This window comes from Jaculus jaculus, chromosome 19, assembly GCF_020740685.1.
Source record: "Jaculus jaculus isolate mJacJac1 chromosome 19, mJacJac1.mat.Y.cur, whole genome shotgun sequence".
NCBI lineage: Eukaryota > Metazoa > Chordata > Mammalia > Rodentia > Dipodidae > Jaculus > Jaculus jaculus.
In genome coordinates, this window is record NC_059120.1 from 41,522,452 (window position 1) to 41,548,220 (window position 25,769).

General features: G+C 44.7%; 2 protein-coding genes across 2 annotated transcripts in view; one reads left to right on the top strand and one right to left on the bottom strand.

Moving 5' to 3' along the window:
• Tmigd3 (transmembrane and immunoglobulin domain containing 3) overlaps positions 1-9,592 on the top strand; it is a 32,816-nt gene extending 23,224 nt beyond the window's left edge. The window contains exons 2-7 of the mRNA XM_045138679.1: positions 661-763; positions 3,529-3,876; positions 6,426-6,492; positions 7,174-7,274; positions 7,797-7,867; positions 9,373-9,592. Coding sequence (XP_044994614.1) covers positions 724-763; positions 3,529-3,876; positions 6,426-6,492; positions 7,174-7,274; positions 7,797-7,867; positions 9,373-9,399 — 654 coding nt within the window. The 5' untranslated portion in view covers positions 661-723 and the 3' untranslated portion in view covers positions 9,400-9,592. The remainder of the gene's footprint in view (positions 1-660; positions 764-3,528; positions 3,877-6,425; positions 6,493-7,173; positions 7,275-7,796; positions 7,868-9,372) is intronic.
• Positions 9,593-16,499: 6,907 nt separating this feature from the next.
• On the bottom strand, positions 16,500-24,849 carry C19H1orf162 (chromosome 19 C1orf162 homolog). Its single transcript, XM_004658908.2, has 7 exons — positions 24,825-24,849; positions 19,467-19,514; positions 18,374-18,455; positions 17,887-17,978; positions 17,606-17,655; positions 17,165-17,319; positions 16,500-16,975 (listed from the first exon to the last, which is right to left on the bottom strand). The coding sequence occupies exons 2-7, from the start codon at positions 19,501-19,503 to the stop codon at positions 16,939-16,941; spliced, it is 453 nt and encodes a 150-aa protein (XP_004658965.2). The 5' UTR covers positions 19,504-19,514; positions 24,825-24,849; the 3' UTR covers positions 16,500-16,938.
• Between the last annotated feature and the right edge of the window lie 920 nt (positions 24,850-25,769).

The following is a 25,769-nucleotide window of genomic DNA, read 5'->3' on the forward strand; positions in this document are numbered from 1 at the left end:
ACACATTCGAGGTCAGCTTGAGCTAGAGCGAGACCCTACCCCCCAAAAAAACAAAATAAATAACTAAATAAAAATAAATAGGAATTGGACCCCTAAGAACAACTGAGGGACAGCAGGAGTGGCTGCTGGTAATACAAGGGCTAAAGAGACAGGGAATAGTTGTTCACACGAATATATACCAATAATGATGTATGTACAGCTTCCTTGGAGTGTCTCTAAGTCTTTTTTTTTCCCCTTTGGTTTTTCAAGGTAGGGTCTTACTCTAGCCCAGGCTGACCTGGAACTCACTATGCAGTCTCAGGGTGGCTTCAAACTCATGGTGATCCTCCTGCCTCTGCCTCCTGAGTACTGGGATTAAATGTGTGCACCACCACGCCCTGTGAGTATCTCTAAATCTTTTTGTGCCCAGTGGGTTTATCAGAGAGAGGGCTTCCCATTGCTGTTTGGGGCTCCTCTGGTAGCTCAGATATTCACAGTTTTCCCATGAAGCAGTTTATGCCCATAAATGATAATCTTCTGTTGGGTTTTTCTCATGTAGTACACAACCTGGGTAGCTAGCGCCTGGTATTGCTTGGATTAACTGGTGGTTTCCCTTTCTCACAGGCCTCTCCATGCAGAATAAAAGCCCCATGAGTTCAAATGTGTATTTCCCTTAAACAGATCCAAGATTCCTGAGATCCTCAAGTTCCTATACTCCAGTTGAAGGCTCGCTTCCTCTCCTTGATGAGGGTCTTCATTCTGCTCTCCTTGGCTCTCTTCTCAGGTAAGGTGTCTGCAGTGAATATCTCTGCCCTCTAAGCCATAACCTTTCTGAAGAGCTTTCTCCTCCTCCCTTACTTGAGTCCCTGCTTTTTAATTTAAAGCACCTAAGCAGTTTGGATGGAAAAATAAAAGGAGGTGCAAATAGGTCTTGTTAATTAATAGGTCCTATTAATTTTTTTTAATTTTATTTATTTATTTGAGAGTGACAGACACAGAGAGAAAGACAGATAGAGGGAAAGAGAGAGAATGGGTGCGCCAGGGCTTCCAGCCTCTGTAAACGAACTCCAGACGCGTGCGCCCCCTTGTGCATCTGGCTAACGTGGGACCTGGGGAACCGAGCCTCGAACCGGGGTCCTTAGGCTTCACAGGCAAGCGCTTAACCACTATGCCATCTCTCCAGCCCTGGTCCTATTAATTTTTGTTTCCCCCTCTGACACATGGATTGTGGAGGCCTTGAAACCCTTGGCTAAAATGAAGGCTCAGCAATTTCTCTCTCAGTTTCCCCAGATCTCCTCCTCTCTCATCTATCCCCCTCATACACGATGGTGCAGATTTAGATTGGGCATGACCGACACCAAAGATGGGACTCCAAAACCTGGATCTGTCCTAACTCTGTCATCCACCAGTGTGTTGCCTTTAGAGTCACTCACTGCACTTCTCTGGGGGTCAGAATCAATGCCTACAGACTGAGGGTCACAAGATCTTGTGGATGTGATGAGAGCAAAATGACACCTAGGGTGTGAGCCTGCTTTGTAGGTCCCATCTCTTCTCTTTGGTCAGATGTTTTTCCAACCATGGTCAAATTGGATACAGTACACTTGACTTCACCTTTTATTCAATGTCCCAACACTATAGAGGTGCCTATCTTGGTCTCGTATGGAAGAAATAGTTAAGTTCTTAGTTCCTAAAGACAGAACCCCAAACCCTGTATTTTCATCCTCTGGAGTCAGAAGGAGCCCCATAGCCTTTCACTTCCTTGGAGAGACTGCCAAGGTTGGTGAAGAGCTACCGCAGAGGATTAATGACAGCAAGCCTTGGGCTTTACAAGCCTCTTTCCATGTTCCTCACATCCTCAGGCAGGGGAAAAGACTTCTCCGGGGCTGTTGAACTAGTTTTCTAGAGCTTCCATAACAAAATACCACAATCTGGGTGGCTGAAACAATGAAAATTATTTCCTTGCAGTTATGGAGGCTCCGAAGTCCATGTTAGTTTTTCCTTAATCATCAAATACATGATATAAGCAACAAAAGGGAGGAAGGCTTTTTTTTTTTTTTTTGGCCCATGGTTTCAAGGTTCTAGTCCATGGGTGGCTGGTTCTGCTGTTCCCGGGCCATGATGGAGCAGGACATCCTGGTAAAAGGGCATGGTGGAGCTGAGCTGCTCACTTCATGGCAGCCCAGAGGCCGAGGCAGGGACTTGTGGCCTTTCTGTTGCCTGCTTTATTCCACCTGGCCCTCCTAGCCAATGGTGGGTATTACCTACATTCAGGTAAGTTCTTTCCTGGCTTTTAGGTGATTTTTCTTGGACATACCCAGAGGTATGCCTTCTAACCTAGGTATCTCTTAATCCAGTCAAGTTGACAATCATGATTGTTACCAAAAAGCCCCAAATGAAGGTTTCTTCTGATTTAGCTTCATTTTAAGACACCTTTCTTGCTCTTTCTCTCTGTCTTTTTGTTGTGGTTGTTGTTGTTGCTGTGTGTGTGTGTGTGTGTGTGTGTGTTTCAAAGCAGAGTCTCATTCTAGGCCAGGCTGACCTGGAACTCACATTGTAGCCCAGACTGGCCTAGAACTCATGGCAATCCTACCTCCTGTGCCACCATGCCCAGCTCTTGTTGTGTCTTTTCAAGATCTGTTTTGCCTGTCTTAACTTTTCAAAAATATTTTGTTTATTTATTTATTTAAGAGAGAGAGACAGATAGAGGGCTGGAGAAATGGCTCAGCAGTTAAGGTGCTTGTCTGCAAAGCCTAAAGACCCAGGTTCAATTCCCCATTACCCAAGTAAAGCCAGATGCACAAAGTGGCACATGCATCTGTAGTTTATCTTCTGTGGTTGGCGGCCCTAGTGTGCCCATTCTCTCTCTGTGTCTCTCTCTGCTTGAAAATAAATAAATAAAAATATTTTTAAAAGAAAGAGGTAGAAAAAGAGAGGGAGAAATGGGTGCTACTGCAAATGAACTCCAGACTCATGTACCACCTTGTGCATCTGTCTTCACTTGGGTACTGGGCAATCGAAGCTTGGTCCTTTGGCTTTGCAGGCAAGCACCTTAACTATGGAGCCATCTCTCCAGTCCTTAACTTTAAAAAAAAAAATCTCTTAAAATTTATTTACTTTATTTTGAGAGAGAGAGAGAAAGAGAAAGAGATAGAGGGAGAACTCCAGACGCATGCACCACATGCATCTGACTTATGTGGGTACTGGGGATTTGAACCTGGCTCCTTTGGCTTTGCAGGCCAGCATCTTAATCACTAAGCCATCTCTCCAGCCCAACTTTTTTATTAAGTCAAGAAACCAGCCATATTGGAATAAGAACTACCATAATGATCTGATTTTAACTTAAGCATCACCTTAAAGATCATGTGTGCAAATACAGTCACATTCTGCATGAGGATTTTCAAGAAGTAAATTTTAAAGTGAACATAGATCAGCCCATAACAATGTCCAACTCCAAACAGGAAAAACCAGCCTCCATTAACTATCCTTCAGGAGGTTCGAAGCTTCAACATGTCTGAAAGACTGATGGTGTGTGTACGTGTGTGTTCACAGAAGCCATGGTCATGGATGAAAAGGTGAAGACAGGCTTTGTGCTGGATACAGCGTCTGTGGTCTGTAACTATGATGCCTACTACAAAGACCACCCCAAATACTGGTGCCAAGGCTATTTCCGGGACTACTGCAACATCATTGCCTTCACCCCCAACAGCACCAACCATGTGGTCCTGAGGGACACAGGAAGTCAACTCATTGTCACTGTGTCCTGCCTGGTCAAGGAAGACACGGGTTGGTACTGGTGTGGCATTCAGCGAGACTTTGCCAGGGATGACATGGATTTTACACAGCTGATTGTGGATGACAACGGGGCAGGCCTAGACAGTGACTTTTCATCTAGGAAAGGTAAAGATGCTGCCCAGGGATCTGGGGGGAGGGTGACTCATGGTAGTGGGTGCCTCTTGGTATGGTTAAAAAGGCTCTGAAACCAGTGAGCAACAACTCAGGCTCATCCTAAGTTCTTTGAGGTAACCTGGTCTCTTCCGCCTTCTAAGCAGTGTGGTCCCTACTTTCTAAGAAGGCATTTTAGAGGAAAGGAGGGGCATATGGACCCTAGGGTGCTCTTAGACCCTCCCTTCCCTCACAGCAGTCTGTGTCATTGACCTTGGAAAGATTGGTGGGATCTCACAGTGTGAGATCTTTTTGAGGATGGTTCAGAAAGGCTTTGGGGTTGTCATGAATTCTGAACTTTATAGGTTTGGAACCTTGGAGCTTGGCTTCCTGAGAAGTGACAAGGCTGCAAAAAGGTGCCAGACAGCCATCTTAAATTAAATTAAAAATTAAAAAGAATTTAATGTTTTTCCAGGTGTGGTGGCGTACACCTTTAGTCCCAGCACTCAGGAGGCAGAGGTAGGAGGATTGCCATGAGTTCGAGGCCACCCTGAGACTCCAAAGTGACCCTACTTTGAAAAACCAAAAAGGCCACCCTGAGACTACATAGTGAATTCCAGGTCAGCCTGAACTAGAGTGAGACCCTATCACGGGGAAATATATATGTATATATAATTTATTTATTTGAAAGACAGAGAGAGAGAGAGAGAGAGAATTGGCACACAGGGCCTCTAAACACTGTAAAGGAACTGCATGTACCATCTTGTGCATCTGGCTTTACTTAGGTACTAGGGAATCAAACCTGAGTCCTTTGGCTTTGCAGGCAAGTGCCTTAACTGCTGAGCCATCTCTCCAGCCCCACGCCAGGCATTTTATGTGACGAACTAAGGTTCTCACACTTGTGCAGTCAGCGCTTTGCTCACTGAACCATCTCCCCCGCCTCTGCCCCATTTATACATTCATGGAATGCAGTCTCGCCTAGGAGCACTACTGGAGGTGGGGAGTGAGAGCCTGCCGCCTGGAGCTCACAGGGGGAATGAAGTCAATCTGAGCCTTTTCTTTCTTTTCTATTTTATTTATTTATTTATTCATTTGACAGAGAAAGAGGAAGAGAGGGAGAGAGAGAGAATGAATGGGTGCTCCAGGGCCTCCAACCATTGCAAACGAACTCCAGCATGCACCCCCTTGTGCATCTGGCTAATGTGGGTCCTAGGGAATCAAACCTGGGTCCTTTGGCTTTGTGGGCAAATACCTTAACTAAGCCATCCCTCCAGCCCTTCTTATTTTTTTTTTTTAATGTTTGTTTATTTGAGAGAGAGAGAGAAAGAGAAAGAATGAATGGGCGCACGAGGGCCTCATGCCACTGCAAATAAATTTCAGATGCATGTGCCACATTGTGCATCATCTTTATGTACTGGGGACCTGAACCCAGGCCAGAAGGCTTTGCAAGCAAGTGCCTTTAACCACTGAGGCATCTCCCCAGCACCTGTCTAAGCCTTTTCTAACTATGATGACTTTCAGCTGAAGCTAAGTCGTGGGATGCTCGTAAGTTCTTTCTACTGAATGCTGAACCCACCTTTAACAAGAGAGTCAGTGTCTTTTAGGCAAAAAGCAAAGGCAGATACTGGCCATTCTCTGTTTCTCCTGTGATGTCTTATTGTTTCCATGTCCAGAAGTAGTGTGCTTTTTTTTTTTTTTTTTCTGTCACAGTCTAGCTCACAATGATAAGAAAAAAGCCAGAAGGGTGTGCGGGGATCTGTATGAGGTCCCACACTTCTTCCCCACTTCCCCAGTGCCCTGTGCTCTGGAAAGTCTTGCTTACACTTAATCAACAAGTAACTGATTCAGCAAGTTCCTTACCAAGTGAGCGCCTCATTCATTCACACCCACCACATGTCCATTTCATCTACTTCTGTGTTTTATATCATTTCTTAAGCTTTAGGCTTAGGAAGAGCAGAGTTCTACCTAAATCTGCTCCTTTGTTTTAAGGAGACACAGAAGAGGCAATGCAAGACCTCCCCGTGAGGTTTCCATGGCTACCAGATGCCCTAGGGATGTGCTGGCTATTTGGTGCATTAGGTGTTCCTTCTTATGGGAGTGGCTCTCCATCTGGGACTCCAATCTCTGCACTGGGCCTTTGAGCAAATCTGGAAAAGGTGCACCCTTTCTTCTATATGCAGGGTGCTTAGCATCAAGGTGCCTGGCTTGGCAAGTACACTGTGGCTTCAATTCCAGTGCTACTTGTCACCCCCACCCCTGCCGCCTTGTTCCCTATGCTTGGTTCCAACCTAACTCAAAAAATTCAACAGCACGCCCACTGAAGTGGCACATACCTTTAACTCTAGCTCAGGAGGCAGAGGTCAGAGGATCACTGTGAGTTCAAGGCCAGCCTGGGTCTACGGGGTGAGTTTCAGATCAGCATGGGCTAGAGTGAGACTCTACCTGGCAAAAGGCAAACAAAGGTACACTTACTCTTTGGAGAGAAAGACAGGTAGAAATGCAGCTGGAACCAAAGGAAGGGCCTGAGCATGGTCCTTACTCTCACCAAGTCCTTTCTGACTTAGACTCATCCGGCAGCAAGAACAGCAGCTGCAGAGCTTCCAAAGTTGTCCGCAAGGCAGGTAACTCCAGGTGAGTCATGATCTTAGGAAACAACTGGCTTGGCAGGGTGGTGGTGGGATGGGCCACAGTACAATATGATGGTTGATTGACACCTCTGACTTTTTAGCTGTGTATTGTTTTTCTACCTGAACTGAATATCCTCAGTGTGTGGTTTCTTTCCAAAGAATATTCTTGTTTGAAAGCAGCAAAAAAAAAAAAAAAAAAAAAAAAGTTTCTAGCTACATTAATTAGAAGGGGGCACTTATCATCATAAGGAGAGTGAGTTTTTGCAATGCAGGGACAGGGATGTGGGTGCCCAGAGGTCATCTGGGGTGACATCAGGACTTTATCACTATTTCCATCTGCCACTCTTCACGTGCTTGCTTCCTTCTCTCTCTGGGCCACTTTTTATAGTTCTTTTCTCTCTGTCACAGCAGTTGATACCCATTTACAGAGACTGTATTTTCCTACTCCCAGCCCCCAGTTAATTTCTGAGGAAGTAGTTTGCTAGCCTAGCTTGGTCAGATATCCAACCAGGTCCACGCAGTGCTGTCCAGAGGACCCAGTCATTCTCAAAGAACCATGCTATCAGGCGTTGCTGCAGCTGATGTGGAAGTCTCAGGGGGCTAGTCTCAGGAAAGGGGATCTGGAGCAAAGAACCAAAAGGTGTTTCCTTCCAAGGATTGTGAAATCTGCTGTAATTCCTTCTAGAATGTCCATTCTGATCATTTGTGTACTGATTACTGTTTTGGAGATCATCATTATATTCAGTTATTTGTCCATGAGAAAGAGAAGTCAAAAGATCAGAAGAGGTAAGTGGCCATGGGAGATATGAGGGACAGAACGTAGAGAAGTGAAAGGGACCAGGGATTATCTTTCACATGACCGACGGTGACACTCCTCCTATTGCCTGTTCACTTGGAGGCCGTCACAGCCAGCCCATGGGCTGGGAGAGATGTTCCTTCATGATGGCAAAGGCATCATTCAAGGTGACAGAAGAAACACTGTGGCCTTCTTCAGTGGGGCTGTGTGTGACAGGGAGGAGGGAGACTGGGGACACTCACACGGAAGGTTCCATGTCCGCAGGGCCACTTGCTTCTTTAGTGCACGAGCTTTGGGAGGTAGTCTAATTCCTTAACTGAAATGTTTTGTTCACCTGGGGAGGGAGGTGGCCTGGGGCCAAGGCTTCTGTCAAAAGCAGGAGCGTCTGTGGTTAGCAGGTATCTCCTTGGAAAGGGATTATGTGAGACTGCACAGGCCCAGGGGCCTTAGCCCTGGACTTACCCTATGCAAGGAAGTGGCCTTCTAGCTTTGTGTCTCTTTTTTCTCTTGAGTGGCTTCAGATAAAGACCTCACCAGAAGCCCCCAAACCAGCCAAGCTTCTTCTGTGATCCCCACCCCTCTGGTAAGTTCCCCCTTGATTCTTCTGTCCCAAGTCTTATTCCCTAGAGTCTGATCTTCAGGCCTCCCCCTTCTTAAGTGGAAAAATGTCTGTGTGATCATCCACCTCTCCCTGTGAAGCAGTATCAGAGACATAAGAGCCAGTCCTGTGGTCTGGAAAGTGCTCTGGGTCACCACGTAGTGATTCTGTTAAGTTTTGAAACACTTGTAGAATAGAAAGAACGTCAGGCATGAGAGCCAGTGGTCAGCCAAGGCCACTCTGCTTGCCTTTGTCTTTATGCGCAGTAGCACCATAGGCAATGAAGGTGTGGACATAATTACAAAATAGATTACAATCTCCTCTGGGTATGGAAGTGTAGAAAAACAATGCTTCAGAGAAAAAAGAAAAAAAAAGCAGAAAGCAAACAAAACCAATAGCATTAACTTAAAAGGACATGTTTTTGAAACCCAAGAGACCTCAGGTAGAAGGAACTAAAACACAAAGTTATGGCTGCAAGGTCTCAGCTGTGCCTGTGAGGGTTTACCTCTGTAGATAGGGCAGGAGCCCTAGGATAGCTATGGAACAGCTCCCACCGCATCCCTGGCCTTCTGCTTTCTTGATGCATTGGGAACTGTGAGGTACAGAAGGCAAAGAAACATCTTCCTCAGCTGTGCCTGACAGCACTCTTCCAGGGACACAATTACAATTAATGTTTTTGCAAAAACCATTATCAGTTCTTTAAAGCATGGCCTTGGGAACTTTCTCAATTTTCTGAGCCTATTTTCCTGTCTCTAAAATGAAGACTTCCCTCTCCATTCACATACTTCCCAGCATTTGATTTATTTGTATCTATGTATCTATCCATTCATCATCCATCCTTCATTCATTCAACAAACAAGGACCATGCTAGATGCTGAGACTACAAAGACAAGCACAGTAAATAGCACCTGTCTTCATTGAACTTATGATGAAATATAGGAGGAAGACAGCTAGGCATGGAGACACATGCCTATAATCCCAACACTTGGGGGACTGAGACAGGGGCATCTCAGGCTTGAGGTCAGCCTGGGCTATATAGTGAAACCCTATCTCTAAAAAGTAAAACAAGGTGGTAGTTGAATTGGGACTCACAACTACCCATAGATGCAAATGTCAGATTGTCAACTATAGTAATGAAAAGGCCACCTAGTTCCATGAAAGATGTGACAGTGGAATCCAACACTGCTTTTTTAAGTCCCTTCTAGCTTTGACATTCTTGAGCCCTGAGGAAGTCTATTTACATTCCTAGCACCAAAATGTGGTGACTGAAAGCCCTGTGTAGCACACTTTCCTATCAGCTGACAGAGGAGCTTGCAGAAGTCCCCACCACAGTGTTTGTAGCCTTTGCTGCAGAAACACCCAAGAAGGCAAGAAAACTTAACCCAGATTTTCTTTCATATTCCCCAACAAATATGAAGTCCCTTCTATGTGTTCTTACTCCAAAGAAAATGGTTCAAAGTGAACACATGTGACTATTTTCTTTTATTTAGGTCATAAATAAAGGGATAGTGTTATAAAACAATCGCCACAACAACCGGCCCATTTCCAGGGACTGATTCTGACCTCTCAGCCTTCCAAAGGGATTCTTTAACCTTGCCAGCATCGTATGTAATCAGAAGAGCTACGACCAACCACTCTGAGCAAGGCTGCCATCAAGCAACATCTCCAGACCTTAGCTCTCATGCACTTGATTGGCTGAAAGTGAGGAAGAGGAGCAGAATCTGGATCAGGGGAAAATCACTTGTATTTTCTTTGTTAGCTAATAAAATCTTGACTAGTGTTCAACTCCAGGGTATGTCTAGCTTCTGCTAGGTTATTACTGAAAAGGTATGTCTTATAAAGTTCCTAAGAAGAACGATATTCCTACTCATTTCTGAATGAGTACTAAAAGAAGATAAGCCAGCACAGTGGTGGCACATGCCTTTAGTCCCAGAGGTAGGAGGGCCAGCCTATTTTCATCCTTTACTAGCAAAGACTTTGAATCTGTGGTTAATCACTTCCTCGCTTTTTCCTCCAGCAATGCTGCTCCCATGGCTGTTCTCGTGGTGATCATTCTTCACAGAGGACAAGAGGAAAAGACTGTGGAGGGATATACCGTTACAAACCTGGGGAGGCAGCTTAGTGGGTAAAGTGCTTGCCGTGCGAACACGAGAACCTGAGGACAGACCCCCAGCACCCATGTAAAAGCTGGGTGTACTGGTGCATGTCTGTAACCCCAGCACTGGGGAGGCAGAGACAAGGGGATCCCTGAGACTTGTTGGCTGGCTAATTTAGCTGAATCAGTGAGTTCCAAGTTCACTGAGAGAACTTGTTTAATAAAAATAAAGTGGGACTGGAGAGATGGCTTAGCCATTAAAGCGCATGCCTGTGAAGCCTAAAGACCCAGGTTTGATTCTTCAGGTCCCACATAAGCCAGATGCACATGGTGGCGCATGCGTCTGGAGTTCGTTTGCAGTAGCTAGAGGCCCTGGCATGCCCATTCTCACTCAATCTCTATCTCTCCCTCTCTCTGTCTCTAAAAATAAATAAATAAACAAAAGATGTGCATTACCACACCTGGCTTCCACATTAAAAATAAATAAATAAGTAATAAAATAAAGTGAGTAGACTGGAGAGATAGCGCAATGGTTAAGAAAGCTTGCCATTTAAGTATGAGGGCCCTGGGCTGGAGATATTTCCTAGCGGTTAAGACCCTTGCCTGCAAAGCCAATGACCCAGGTTCAATTCTCCGGAACCCATGTAAGCCAGCCAGCTGCATAAAGTGGCTCATGTGTCTAGAATTCATTTGCAGCAGCTGGAGGTCCTGGCGTGCCCATTCTCCTTCTCTCCCTCCCTCTCTCTCTCTCTCTCTCTCTCTCTCTCTCTCTCTCTCTCTCTCTCCCTTTCTCAAATAAATAAATTAAAACAAAATACCTAAAAAAATAAGTATGAGGGCCCTGGAGGGCCAGCGATGGTTCAAATTCAGTTCTCCAGTACCCACATAAAAAGCCAGTCATGGCTTCTCATGTCTGTAACACTAGTCCAAGGATGGCAGGGACCAGAGAATCACTAGAGCTCAATGGCAGGAAGTGCCAGCTGTGGGTTGAGGGAGAGACATCCTCTCAAAGAAACAAGCAAGCTGGACATGGCAGCGCACACCTTTAATCCCAGCAGAGGTAAAAGGATTGCTGTGAGTTTGAGGCCCTGGGACTACAGAGTGAATTCCAGGTCAGCCTGAGCTAGAGTGAGGCCTTACCTCAGAAAACAAACAAACAAACATAAAAAAAGGAAAAAAAAATATGCTGTTGCATAATAGAAAAGTGTGTCCACGGTTCTCTTTTGGCCTCCACACAAATGTGTACATCACACATGTGCACACACACACACACATATATACCATACATCACACACCATGCCACACACACTAGACACACACATGCACACATGCAAATATAATAATAAAGTGAAGAAGTGATAGAGTGGATGGAGAGATGGCTTAGCAGTTAAGGTACCTGCCTGCAAAGCCAAAAGACCCAGGTTTGATTCCCTAGGACCCATGTAAGCCAGATGTATAAGGTGGCAAATACATCTGGAGTTCATTTGCAGAGGCTGGAAACCCTGGTGCGTCCATTCTCTCTCTCTCCCTCTTTCTCTCTCTTTCTCTCTCACACACTCAAGTAAATAATTTTCTTTAAATTACAAACAAGAAGTGATAGAGGAAGACATCCAGTGTTGACCTCTGGCCTTCATATATGTGCACACACACACACCTGCACCATGTGCATCCACACACATATGAGTGTGGAGACACATGGAAGCACACCACACATGGGCACACATGGAAAAGAAGTAATAATGATAATGAGAAGCTTTAAGGAGACAGACAAAAGCAATTGCTTTGATGCACATGTCCAAGCAGAAGCATATGACAGTGCATGCTCCTGTTCTTGTAAGCATGTTTATAAGACAGTGGCTGTGGAGTAGAAGCTGATGTGGCCTCTAGCTTTGGGGTGGCAGCACTGGGTGATGTCAGTCCAGAGTCTGGGGACAGTTGAGAGTACCTTCCTGCCTGTGCTTCTTCCTGGAGTCAGCAGTGGGAGAAAGTATTCCTGGGACTCTGCTGCCCTCCTGGGGCTGGCTGCCCCATTGTGCTGTGGCCGCTTCCTGGGATTATGTCTGGAAACTGGTCTTCCACTCAGACCTGTTCCTTCCCATTGAGAAGCTTATTCCTTTACCAGCTCATCTGCAATTGACTTCTCCCTGAAACCCAACCACCGAAAGCCTGGCTTTTGTCTGTGTGCATGCCCTCTCCATCGTACCGCGGCTCTGGCTGATTCCCTGCCACCGTGTCATGGAGTCACATGGTGTGGAGGCAGGATGTGAGGCATTTGAATTTAAAGAACTTGACTAAAATATAGCTCTGGGGGCTGGAAAGACAGCTTAGCAGTTAAGGCACTTGCCTGCAAAGCCAAAGGACCTTGGTTTGATAACCCAGGACCCATGTAAGCCAGATGCACAATGTGATACATGCATCTGGAGGTCGTTTGCAGTGGCTGGAAACCTTGGAGTGCCCATTCTCTCTCTCTCTCTCAAAAAAAAAAAAATTATAAAAATAAAATAATTTTTAAAAATTAGCTCTGGGGGCTGGAGAGATGGCTCAGCAGTTAAGGCACTTGTCTGCAAAGCCTAATGATCTGGGTTCAGTTCCCCAGTACTCACATAAAGCCAGATACACAACGTGGTGCATGCATCTGGAGTTTGTTTGTAGGCGCAAAACATCCTGGTGCACCCATTCTCTCTCTCTCTCTCTCACTCTCTGCTCTCTCTCTCTCTGCTTGCAAATAAATAAATAAATAAAACATTAGTTCTGCCATTTACTTGCTGGGTGACAATGGGCAAGTTACTTTATCTTCTTGAACTTTGGTTGTTGTGTGTACATATGTGTACATGAGTGGCTGCATGTGTGTGCATATGCATATGGAGGCCACAGGACAACCTAGGGTGTCATTCTTAGGAACACCATCCACCTTCTTTGAAACAGGATTTCTCATTGGCCTGAACTATGAATTGGGCTAGACTGACTGGCCAGTAAGCTCCAAGGATCCTCTGATTCCTGGCACTGGGATTGTAAGTGCATACCACCATGCCTAGCATTTTCCTGGGTATTTAGGATCAAAGTCAGGTTTTCTTGCTTAGGAAGCGGGCACTTAACTGACTGAGCTATCGTCACAGCTTCCTTACCTTGACTTTTAAAACTATTGTTTAAGACCAAGCACGGTGGCACACGCCTTTAATCCCAACACTGAGGAGGCAGAGGTAGGAGGATCGGTGTGAGTTCAAGGCTAGACTGGGACTACATAGTGAATTCTAGGTCAGCCTGGGATAGAACAACAACAAAAATTATTGAATGCATTTTCTTCTGTGTTATATGTGTGTGGTTGTGGGGATGGAGACCGAATGCAGGCAAGTGTTCTACTACCGAATGATACCTCCAGCCCTAAAGTGTCTGAAAAGAGATTTGTGGTGGAAGCTTCCTTCCTGGAAAACAGAATTTCTTTACAGTGACACCCTGCAGTGACCATGAGACAAGGAGGGGCCTATCTGAAGTGTGAGACTGGGAGGAAGGACCTTTTCCTTTTTAAATGTCTGGGGTGGCGCTTGCAGAGAGCACCTGATCTCCAAGCCCTCAGTGCAGGCTGAGCCCTTGGACAGCTGTGGAAGGAAGGAAGCGCACTTGCAGGGGGGCTGCCTGTTCTAAGCCCACGTCTTTGCAGCTTTGTTGTGAGCTGTATTCTCCAACGTTGACTATCTTCTTCATAAAGATGCGATTTTTAACTTCTATCCCCTATGCCCCCTTTCTTATTTCTCAGATGGATCAGGATTAAAGCAGGTAGTGGGAGGCAGTTGGGCATGGGTTTCCCTAAAGATCCTGAACATGATTGTCCATGAACTTCAAGCTATGAAACAGGCGTTGGAGGGGAAGTATGTCTCCTTTCCACTCCTGAATCTCAATCCCTAGCAGCGGCAATCACTAACACAAGCTCACTGAGATTTCTTCCAGAGATAGCTTAAGTACATACAAGCACACACATTCTCTATGGCATGTGAACAGAGTATATTCAGAATCCTGCTTAGCAGCGTGCACTTTTTATTTAATCATGTACCTTGGAGGCTTAATTAAACACGTAGAATGTCTTCATGCTTTTTTGTGTCTGTGTTGTACTCCGTGAAATGGCTCCTTCTCAAGGGACATTGAGGGCTGGCCAATCTTTTGCTGAGTATAATGAATAACTAACTGCAAATGAGCCTGCCTGGAATAGAGTTAGCAGTTGGAAATTGGGCAAGTTATTAACCTCTCTATGCCTTCATATCTGCATCTAAAATAGAACTATAACCTCATATTGTTCCTTGAAGATCCTGTAATATGTGACAAGTGTCTAGACCAGTGCCCACAGTATAAGTTTCAGCCAAGTTTATGAATTTGATGCTGCCATTGAAGGTATACAGACAAGTTTTCAATGTGTTTAAGTAAGGTAGATTGTCAGGATTGCTTAGAAATTCTTGGAAGTAGAATTGAAGATGCCCTTAGCTATTGCTCAATTGCCATCCACAGATGTTGAACCAACTCACCCTTGCTTCCCCAGGGGTGCCTGTGTCTTGGTTCCCCATAGTCTTGCCCATGTAGTTTGTAAGCAAACGTAAATCTTGCTAAACATTTTTGTAGTTGTTGTTTGGTTTCTTAAGGGAGGGTCTCACTCTAGCTCAGGCTGACCTGGAATTCACTGAGTTGCCAGGTAGCCTGGAATTTTATGGTGACCCTCCTTATCTCTGCCTCCCAAATGCTGGGATTAAAGATGAGTGCCGCCACACCTGGCTCAAGCTTCCCTAATCTTATTGATGGGAGATCATATTTAATTATATTTCAATTTACTATTTCTCTTATCAAGTTGAGTGTTTTTCATGTATTTAAGAGACACTTATATTTCTTTTTCTATGAATTATCCAACATATTCTAAGTTTTTCTACTTTAACCTATCCATTTTATAGATTTTTAACAATATATGTTGTTGGGCTGAAGAGATGGCTCAGCAGTTAAGGTGCTTGACTACAAAGTTTAACAACGTGAGTTCAGTTCCCCAGTACCCACATAAAGCCAGATGACAAACAGGCACATGCATCTGGAGTTTGTTTGCAGTGGCTACAGGCCCTGGTGCAACCATTCTCTCTCTCTCTCTCTGTTCTGGGCATGGTGATACACATATTTAATCCCAGTACTTGGGAGGCAGAAGTAGGAGGGTTGCTGTGAGTTTGAGGTCACCCTGAGACTATGTAGTGAATTCCATGTCAGCCTGGGAGACCCTACCTCAAAAAAAAAAAAAAATACTATGTCAAGTTAATATTTTCTGATTTATTTCTCAGTTTTATGTCAGTACAATCAAAGGGATGGTTCACTCTGAAATTATTTTTTAAATTCTTACTACTTTAGTAGTTTAATAGATTTAAATTAAATCACCAAGTAAAATAATTTAATTCAACATGTAGAATTTATTATTTTTAAGATACGTTTTTGAGACAGAGTCTTACTCTGTAGCCAAGGCTAGCCTCAAATTTGTGTCTGATCCTTCTGCTTCAGCCTCCTGGGTGCTGGGATGACAGGTGTGTACCATCACACTGGCTCTGGAAATAATTTTAACATAAGGAGTAAGATAGGTACGTGGCTAACTTTTTGTTTTAACAGTAAGGCCACTGCCATTCCAACTGGTGAATAAATCAATTTCTCTAAATCATTTGTTATGCCATTTCCATCATACTTTAAATTTTCTTATTTATTTTGGCGTTTTAAATTCTTGTTTTAATTTAAAATATTTTATTTATTTATTTGAAAGAAAGAGAGAAAGGGTGCATCAGGGCTTCCAGCCATTGCAAATGAACCCCAGATGCATGAGCCACCTTGTGTATCTGACTTTATGTGGGTTTTAGGAAACTGAACCTGGGTCCTTAGCCTTTGGAAGCAAATTCCTTAACTGCTAAGTCATCCCTCAAACCCTGGTACTTTTACTCTAGACCTCTGATTTAACTGCGACTCTATCTCTAAACAACAATAGCAACAACAAACTTTAGACTAAACTTGCCTAGTTGACAAGAATTCTAATGATTTCTTTTGATTTTTTTTTTGTTTGTTTGTTTTTACTTTGGCTTACAGTCTTTAAAAAAAATCCATTTAATTTAATTTATTTATTTGAGAGAGAAAAAGAAGGAGAGAAAGACAGAGAATGGGTGCACCAGGGCCTATAGCCATTGCAAACAAACTCTAGATGTGTGTGCCCCCTTGTGCATCTGGCTTAAGTGGGTCCTGGGGAATCGAACAGAGGTCCTTTTGCTTTGCAGGCAAGCACCTTAACCACTAAGCCATCCATCCAGCCCTGACTTAGAGTCTTGAGAGGAAGCTGCATGAGAGTGGGGGGAAAGCATAATAGAGCTGGATGTGATCTTGATTTTTTTAAAAAATATTTTTATTATTTATTTATTTGACACACAGAAAGACAGAGAGAGAGAAAGTGAGAGAGAGGGAGAAAACAGGGCCTATAGCCACTACAAACAAACTCCAAGTGCAACTGGCTTAGGTGGGTACTGGGGAATCAAACCCAGGTTGTTAAGCTCTCAGGGCAAGTGCCTTAATTGCTAATCCATCTCTCCAGCCCTTGATTTTTTTTAATGGGATAAATTAATATGATTAATCTATCTCTGATTAATAATTAACCATGGTTAATCTCATAAAGTTGCTATACACAACTCTAATGTCATGTGAAGGAGATGGAAATCCACATTTGGATAGTGCTTTAGAGAATATGGACTTTGTTTTGGTGTGGTACTCTGGTCCTGGCTTCTGGAGAGGTGAGGGGACGGAGTAGGAACTGATGAAGGGTCCACACTTGTACTTGTGCAGGCTTTGCCTTTACTTTAAAGTCTTGGGAGACTGTTCACAGGGTTAGCTGGAGTATTCGGAGAGTTTCTGTATCCTGAGTTCTGTCTGTCCCACACCCTTCGGATGGGCCCAGGGGAGTCCCTCGGAGCTGTCATGTCGGTTCAAGGGGAGCACCAGCAGTCTTTTCTCTGGAGAGGAAACAAGACTGGTTTGCAAGACTGTTCAGAGCATGTCCAGCCAGGCTTAAACAGCTCTGACCACATTGGCCCTGATTCCAAATTTGTAATAAAATAAAATAAAACAAGCAAGCAAGCAAACAAAAAGTCCAGAAAGCAATGTGCAGATGTCGGGAGCTGAGGGACTGGATCGAGCCTCACGGCAGCGGCAGGTGCTGGCTGGCCACTTTGATCTCAGTGTAGACCACGGGGCCCACGTCTGCAGAGCAGCGTCCACTCAGGTGCCCGCCCTTGTCTTCTGAGGCTTGGAAAGTCACGCTGGCATAGGTAACCGACTCTTTTGATAGAGATGAATGCTTCGGGGAAGAAATAGTGAGAAATGAGCAAAAGGTGACCTGTTTAAAAGTGACCTGAGAATGTTGGCAAAAGGGACTCGAAAGTATCAGAAATCTTAGAAGAATCGCTTATCCAGAGTCCAGAAAGCAACCCAGCTACTTCAGTCGGTAATGTAGGAAACAGAAGGAAAATGAAAAACAAACAAACAAACAAAAAAAAAGAATTTCCTCCAAATCATTTGATACACCATCTCCATCACACTCTAAATTTCCTTGCAGGAGTCCCCAAACAACACTGGCATCTCACCTTGACAGGAGGGCCTGCGAGAGGATCCAAAGCCTGAGGCCTGGAGTGACCTGTGACATGAGCCAGGAAGAAGGGGGGCACGCTTCACCAAGGGGACCCCGAGGAGTGGGGATGCGCTCCCTCTAGCCTTGGGTGGAGGTGCACTGGGTGAAGGCGTTGGGGATGTGGGAGAGCAGGGGTCAGGGCAGAGAAGCCTCAAGCTGAGCAGGCTTGATCCCCTGCCCCGGTCAGTCCTGTAGGTGGCGGGCGGAAGGCTCGCCCACTCCCCAGAGAGCACTCACCTTTCCTGCAGCTCTTCACGACGAGGAGGATGAAGGCGGTGAGCAGCAGCGTCAGCAGAACCCCGGCGAAAAAGGCCAAGATTAAATGCTGTCTGTTTGAGCAAAGAAACGGAGCCCGTGAGCGGCTGGGCCGGACCTTTAGAAGCCTTTGCTGAAGGCCCAGCGTAACTTCCTGCGGGTGAAGCTGGGGCACTTCCTCTAGCTGCCGCCCGGGAGGGAACTCTTTGGTTTGGGTTCCCGAAGCCTAGGAGGCCCCGAGGACCGCTGCGGAAACTCCCCGGCCGCCCCCCACGAGCGCGAGCTGGCCGTGGCAGCGCGCCGGGGCTCGGGACGCTTGCGCCCGCTGGGGGAGCCGGGGCCCGGGGCTGCAGGACAGGCTGGGCTCTGCGGCGAGTGAGCGCGAAGGCCTCCCTCCCTGGGTCCCCAAAACAAAGCAGCCAACTCGGAAGGCAGTGCCACGTGGCCAGGATGAAGCGCGCTGCTTTACTTGTCGTGCCAGTAGGGACAGGGTGCAGGGCCGCTGCTTGGAGCTGCGGTGGCGGTGCTGGTGGCGGAGGTGGTGACGGTGTCTGCAGAGAGCACAGGAGGGATGAGAGCCAGAAGGAAGCGCATCCAACCCTTATCCTGCCAGCCTTCTGGGATAAGGCCCGGGGTACCTCAGCTGCCCATGTGAGGACCTGCGGTGTGGCTGCTAGACTACAGAAGGGGAATGGAGAATGGTGGATCCTTTCTGCCTATGCTAGGGACTAGAACCCAGGAAGTTGTGCATGATAGGCAAGTGCCCCACCGCTAAACTACGTCCGCAGCCCTGACTGGGTCCTTGAAAGTGAAAACCCACAGACAGGGGAGCAAGAAGGGGCATGAACTAGATTTTCATAAACCACCACCTTGGGCTGGAGAGATGGCTTAGTGGTTAAGCGCTTGCCTGTGAAGCCTAAGGACCCCGGTTCGGGGCTCGGTTCCCCAGGTCCCACGTTAGCCAGATGCACAAGGGGGCGCACGCGTCTGGAGTTCGTTTGCAGTGGCCGGAGGCCCTGGCGCGCCCATTCATATTCTCTCTCTCTCTCTCTCTCTCTCTATCTGCCTCTTTCTCTGCCACTTTCAAATAAATAAGCATAAAACAAAAAAATTTAAAACTACCACCTGTCTGCCCAGATTGAGGGGGCCAGGAATTTCTTTCTGATTCCTTTTCTATTTTTTAAATATTTTTTAAATTTACAAGCAGAGAGAAACATATAGAGAATGAGAGAGAGAGAGAGCGCGCGAGCGAGACAACATGCCAGAGCCTTCAGCCGTCGCAAACAACTCCATTCATTTGGCTTTACGTTGGTACTGGGGAATTAAACCCCAGTCGTTAGGCTCTGCAGGAAAGTGCCTTCACAGCTGAGCCATCTCTCCAGCCCCTCCTTTTCTATTTCTTGTGGCATTGGGTTTTGCATTGTGGAAAACCAGGATTCTTCCAACTCAGAAGTCCACTAGCCCAAGCTGTCCCGCTGTGGCACTTTCAGCACAAGGCCTTGTTGGTCCAGATCATGATCACTTAGTACCGAGGGAGGTGGTGACTTCTGTCCTGAACTTACCAGTGCTGGGTTTGGCTTTGGACTGACCTCCTCCCATGCCTTTTTCTCCTGAGAATAAAACAGGTACTTGTGAGGGAGCTTGACAAGGAGGCTGGACAAGGTGGCCCACTCCTGTAATCCCAACACTCAGAACACAGAGGCAAGAGGGTTGCTGCAATTTGGTGTCAGTGCTAGATAAACTGACAAACTTGTTCTTGGAAGGCTTTCCTTTAGGCTCTGTCGTACACTTCTGGTGACATACGATTTTCTCAACTATGCCAATTCCTTGTTCAGGCTATGATTCCATTTATTAGGTTAAGATGTCTATATCTCTCCCTTCTTTTTTTTTTTTTTTTAACTTTTTTAGAGAGAGAGAGTGAGAATTGGCACACCAGGGCCTCAACAGCTGCAATTGAACTCCAGATGCTTATGCCACCTTGGGCATGTGCAACCTTGAGCTTTGTGTGTCTGGCTAACTTGGGATCTGGAGAGTTGAACATGGGTCCTTAGGCTTTGCAGGCAAGTGCTTTAACTGCCAAGCCATCTTTCCAGTCCCCTCTTTTAAAACTTTTTAAAAATAATTTATTTTTATTTATTTATTTGACAGAGAAAGAGGGGAAGAGAAAGGGAGAGAGAAAAAGAGAATGGGCACACCAGGGCCTCCAGCCACTGCTGATGAACTCCAGATACATGTGCCCCCTTGTGCATCTGGCTAACATGGGTCCTGGGGAATCGAACGTGGGTCCTTTGGCTTTGCAGGAAAATGCATAGCCACTAAGCCATCCCTCTAGCCCTAAAACTTTTGTTAGTTTTTTTTTTTGGGGGGGGGGTTCAAGGTAGTGTCTCTCATTCTAGCCCAGGCTGACCTGGAATCTGGAATTCACTATGGAGTCTCAGGGTGGCCTTGAACGCACAGTGATCCTCCTACCTCTGCCTCCTGAGTTCTGGGATTAAAGGTGTGCACCACCACACCTGGTAGCTTTTTTTTTTTCCTTGAGACAAGGTCTCATGTATCCCTGATATCTTTCAAACTTGCTGTGTAGCTGAGGATGAGTTGAACTCTTAATTTTCCAGTCTCCAGAGTGCTGGAGTTATAGGCATGAGCCACCACGCCTAGTTTATTTTATTTGCATGTATCTTATATTAAATTTATTTCCATGTCATAGGGTTTTTGTTGTTGTTTTGTTTTGAAGCAAGGTCTCACTCTAGCCCCAAATGACCTGGAACTAACTATGTAGCCCAGGCTGGCCTCAAACTCATGGCAATCCTCCTACCTCAGCCTCCTGAGTGCTGGGATTAAAGGTGTGCACCACTGTATTAGGCTCATGTCATGGGTTTTTATTTCTTCAGTTTCTTCGGGATATCTTTTCCTTCTGTGTAACCTCCTCTTCTGGCTCAGACAAAGTTGGGAGCTTTACAGTGCGTGAGGTTTGATCCTTGTGGTGGGGAGCTCAGGTCTGGGCTAGTCCCACTGCCAACTCTGTAAGACCAGTAGTGCATCTTGAATGCTTTGCTCCTCCATACATGTCTGATGACCAGAGAATACATGTGAACCCTTCACGCAGCAGCATGTCTCTGCAGAGGGGTGTACTGCAGCTGGGCGCAGCGCCGCACCCCTGTCATGTCAGCACGGGGCAGGGAGATGCTAGAGGATCAGGAATTCAAGGCCAGTCTGGCTTACATGATACCTGGTCTCTACAGTAACAACAAAAATGGGTGAGGAAGACAGCTCAGTCAGTAAAGCACCCCCTTGTGAGCATGGGGAAACCAACCCAGAACTCACATTAAAAAAGAAAAATGCTGGGCACAGGGCTGGGGAGATAGCTCTGTGGATAAGCACTTGCCACTCAAGCCCTGGAATCTGAGGAATGGCACCCAAGTTGTCCTCTGGCCTCCATTTGCATGAACACACACCCAGAGTGCAGCAAAAAACAATTCGGCACTTTCTAGGTTACCAACCCTGTGTCCGGCCCCACTGTTTGATTTACCAACTCCATCAATGCAAGACCAAAATGGCACACACTGCTTCTATAAAGTGACAGCTCTCAGATACTTGGTGGCTTTCAGATATGCATGTCACTAATGGCCAGGGTAATTTCTCCGCTGTTCATAAACATGCAGCGGTTCAGGAACATGTGTATAGAAACATTGTGTCTAAACAATGTGAACATGAAGATTTGAGTTTCCTGATTTGGATAATTTTGTGAGATTTTCTGGGTGAGGAAAGTAACGAATCATTTTTACAGGTCACCTCAAACTGTTTACAGACAGAGGCTGTTTTTTTTTAATCAGAAAGTATAAAGTATTCGGCTGGAGAGATGGCTTAGCAGTTAAGGTTAAGGCCTGTGAAGCCTAAGGACCCTGGTTCAATTCTCCAGGCCCCATGTAAACCAGATGCACAAGATGGCACATGCATCTGGAGTTTGTTTGCAGTGGCTGGAGACCCTGGCTTGCCCAGTCTCTCTGTAAATAAATAAATAAAGTAATATTCTTTTTTATTTATTTGAGTGCAAGTGCCTCAACTGCTAAGCCATCTCTCCAGACCCCTTTTTGGTTTTTTTTTTTTTAAAGAAAATATAAAGTATTAAAAGCAGAAAAGTAGCATCACCCTCATTCCCACTACCCACTGTTAATAGGTTAGTGTCTTTCCTTTTGACCTCATGCCATGTGTTTTACTAAAGCTGTTTGGAGGTTCTGTTTCCCAGCAGAAGTTAGATTCTTTTACTGCTCAGCATTCTGTGATGCTTCTAAAACCCATCATACAGTATTTTTAGTGGCAATAGGCCTTTCTATTTCAGCAGTCCCTCTTGTTTGTGGGGGGATGCATTCCGAAATGCTGTATAGGTCCTGAGACCAAGCATAGTACTGAACTCCCCACAGTATGGACCATGTTTTTTCCCCATACATTTATACCTATGACAAAGTTACTATCTACCTTAGGCACAGCAAAAGATCAACAACAATTACAAAAATAAAACAAGATAATCCCAACAATATACTGAAATAAGTTACTTAAAACAGTGTTATTTCTGAAATTTCCCACTTAGAATTTTGTAGCACAGTTGACCGTATGGAACTGAAACTGATACGCCTTAGTCAATATGTACTGCAAATTGCTTAACCAGTTCTCACTTACTACTACAGATTATTTGCAACTTAAGTAACAGTGGAACATGTTTCTATACACAAAAATTTGGATATATCTCTGGATATGTTTTTGGTGGTCACTATTTTGCTTCATGCTTAGGCAATCACATAATAAAATTTTGGGGGCCTGTACTATTTCTGCTGAATTTTATGGTTTATGTATTTCAGTTACTCATCTTTCAATAGGAAATGTCATAGTCTTTGGATATGAGGGAAAGGTGTGAGGATCCTTCATTGCCAAGTATCAGTTTCAATAGCAGCAAAGGTGACAGCATAACACACCATACAGCTCACCAAAAATTTTCATATCTTTCACTATCAAATAAAAAGAAAGGTGCTAGGGCTGGAGAGATGGCTTAGCAGTTAAGCGCTTGCCTGTGAAGCCTAAGGATCCTGGTTTGAGGATTGATTCCCTAGGACCCATGTTAGCCAGATGCACAAGGGGGCGCATGCATCTGGAGTTCGTTTGCAGTGGCTGGAGGCCCTGGCACACCCATTCTCTCTCTATATATATATCTGTCTCTTTCTCTCTCTGTCTGTCACTCTCTAATAAATAAATAAAAATAAACAATTTTTTTTAAAAAATATTTTTTAAAAAAGAAAGAAAGGTGCTGATAGCAAAAAGTCTGAACTGTGAGTATGGGAAGCCCACAGTCTACAGCAGAACCAGCAGGGAAACAATTTTTCTAACATTCTATGCTTTTTAAATGTATGCCAGTGGTACTCAGTGCAGAACACCATAAAGAATTAGTATAATATATTTTGTTGTATCATAATATTATACCATATATGTTTTATAAAATATATTTTAAAGATTATGATGTATATTTTTTTGGTGGGGGATTTTGAGGTAGGGTCTCACTCTAGCCCAGGCTGACCTGGAATTCACTCTGTGTTCTCAGGATGGCCTCTAACTCACTGTGATCCTCCTACCTCTGCACATCCGGCTCAATTTGATGTGTTTTTACTCAAGTGTGAATTTATACTAGACCCTCTACGATTACATCAGCAAATCAGTGTTATTCATGTACAACTTTCTGAAAGAGGTGTCACCACATAAAATAAAAGTTGCCACAGGGAAACAATTACAAATCCAGGTGAAGAAAAGCTAAAAATGCATTTCTCTTCAAAAACAATAATCCAAGCCAGACGTGGTGGCTCATGCCTTTAATCCCAGCACTCGGGCTGCAGAGGTAGGATTGCCGTGAGTTCGAGGCCACCCTGAGACTACATAGTGAATTCCAGGTCAGCCTGGGCTAGAGTGAGACCCTACCTCAAACAACAACAACAACAACAAAAAAAAAAAATCAAGAATCCAGCTGGTTGTGGTATTAAATACCTGTAATCCTAGTATTCCAAAGGCTGAAGCAGGAGGATTGTCATGAGTTCAAGGCTAGCCTGAGCTACATAGTAAGACCTTGTCACAAAAAGCACAACGAATCCCCCACAATAATCCAAATGTTTGACAGTACAAAAATAGGGACAGTGTTTCATATTATCCCTAGAAATTATCACTCATTGTCATACAATCCGTCCACTAAAGGAAGCCCCTCAAATTTGACATTTCTCCCACCAAAGAAAGAGGAAAAACATAACAGAAACCACTAACAGTTAGATAACATAAGCAAGATTACAAGTATATCATAAAGATGCTTACCTTTCCAGAAAATCTCTGATCATAAGATGTGCTTGTCTTAAGATCGAACTTCCGAACTTTTGCTTGCTTCCGCTATCAGTGCAAATTTTCAGAAATGACGAAATAAAGATAACCCCCACTGTCACTGTCACCATCGCACTGTGTGTTGCAAAGATCTTGTCTAAGCTCTAGGGTGGACTTCCTCTTTGAGGCCAATGCTACTTGTGTTTTTTGTGTTTTTTTTTTTTTTTTTGAGATAAGGTCTCATGTAATCCAGCCTGGATTGTAACTCATTATGTAGCCAAATCTGACCTTGAACTTCTGATCTGTCTCAACTTCCGTAAGTGCTAGGATGACAGGCGTGTATCACCATGACTGATCTATGTGGTGCTGGGGACTAACCCAGGCCTTCTTGAATGCTAGGCAAGACTACAATTTCACACATAGGGAGACAAGTTTATTTCTAAGGAAGGGTTTGTAAAATATTTATTTATTTATGTGTGTGTGAGAGAGAAAGAGAGAAGGTGGGAAAGAGGGAAGTAGGGAGGGAGGAAGGGTAGAGGTCAGAGGACATTTTTTCTCTGGTCAGTCCTCACCTTTTACCTCGTTTGAGGCAGGGTCTCTTGTTCATGGTTCTATTCGTGAGCTCCCAGGAAATTCTCCTGTGTCCATCTCCTGTCTCTCCAGAGGTGCACTGGGATTACAAAAGCCTGTCACAGATTTATGCTTTTATGTGGATCTGGGATCCGACTACAAGGTACATAGAGTTGCACAGCAAGTTTTCCAGTGATAGAAAGGGTTTATCATTCGCTTTGACCAACTTGATAATATTGTGGAGGTCACAGCAGTATGACATTGTCACTGTTATCAAGGACTTTATAATTGCATCTGGTTCAGCTAGGCAGATGAAGCTGGTGAAGAAAAATGAAGAGTGAACAATGTTAAGATTGAGCTGCCGGCTGGGTAGATGGTAAGCATAGTACTGAGATTTTCTCAGAAGAGCAAAGAGATTCTTGTTTATGAACATTTGCTTGCAAAATAATATGATGGAATATACTCATCAGATAGACTCCATGGTCTCTCCAGAAGATGGGTGGCTGGGATTCAGTAATGCATTTCTGGGATCTCAGCATGGTTTTATAGAAAACATTTCAATAAATAGTACTACATTCTAAAATCGTGATTAAAACTGCAGTCCAGTTAAGGACATCAACCTGAAACATAACCATTAGTATAATTATAAAGTCTTATGTACTGTACCTAATTGCACGTGTTCTACTTTTATATAGCTTCTAGCATAGTAAGTCTGCTTACCTGGCATCACCACAAACACATGAGTGATGCTTGGTAGTGTGACATTACAGTAGCCAAATGTTACCAGGTGACAGAGATTTTTTAGCTCCATTATAATCTATGAATCCACTGATTTTTTTGTGTGTATATATATATAGTCAACTGTTGATCAAGCCACTACTTATGTGTTGTTTCACTATATTTAAGATTGTTAAAAGAAGAATACATGAAAGGGCTGGAGAAATGGC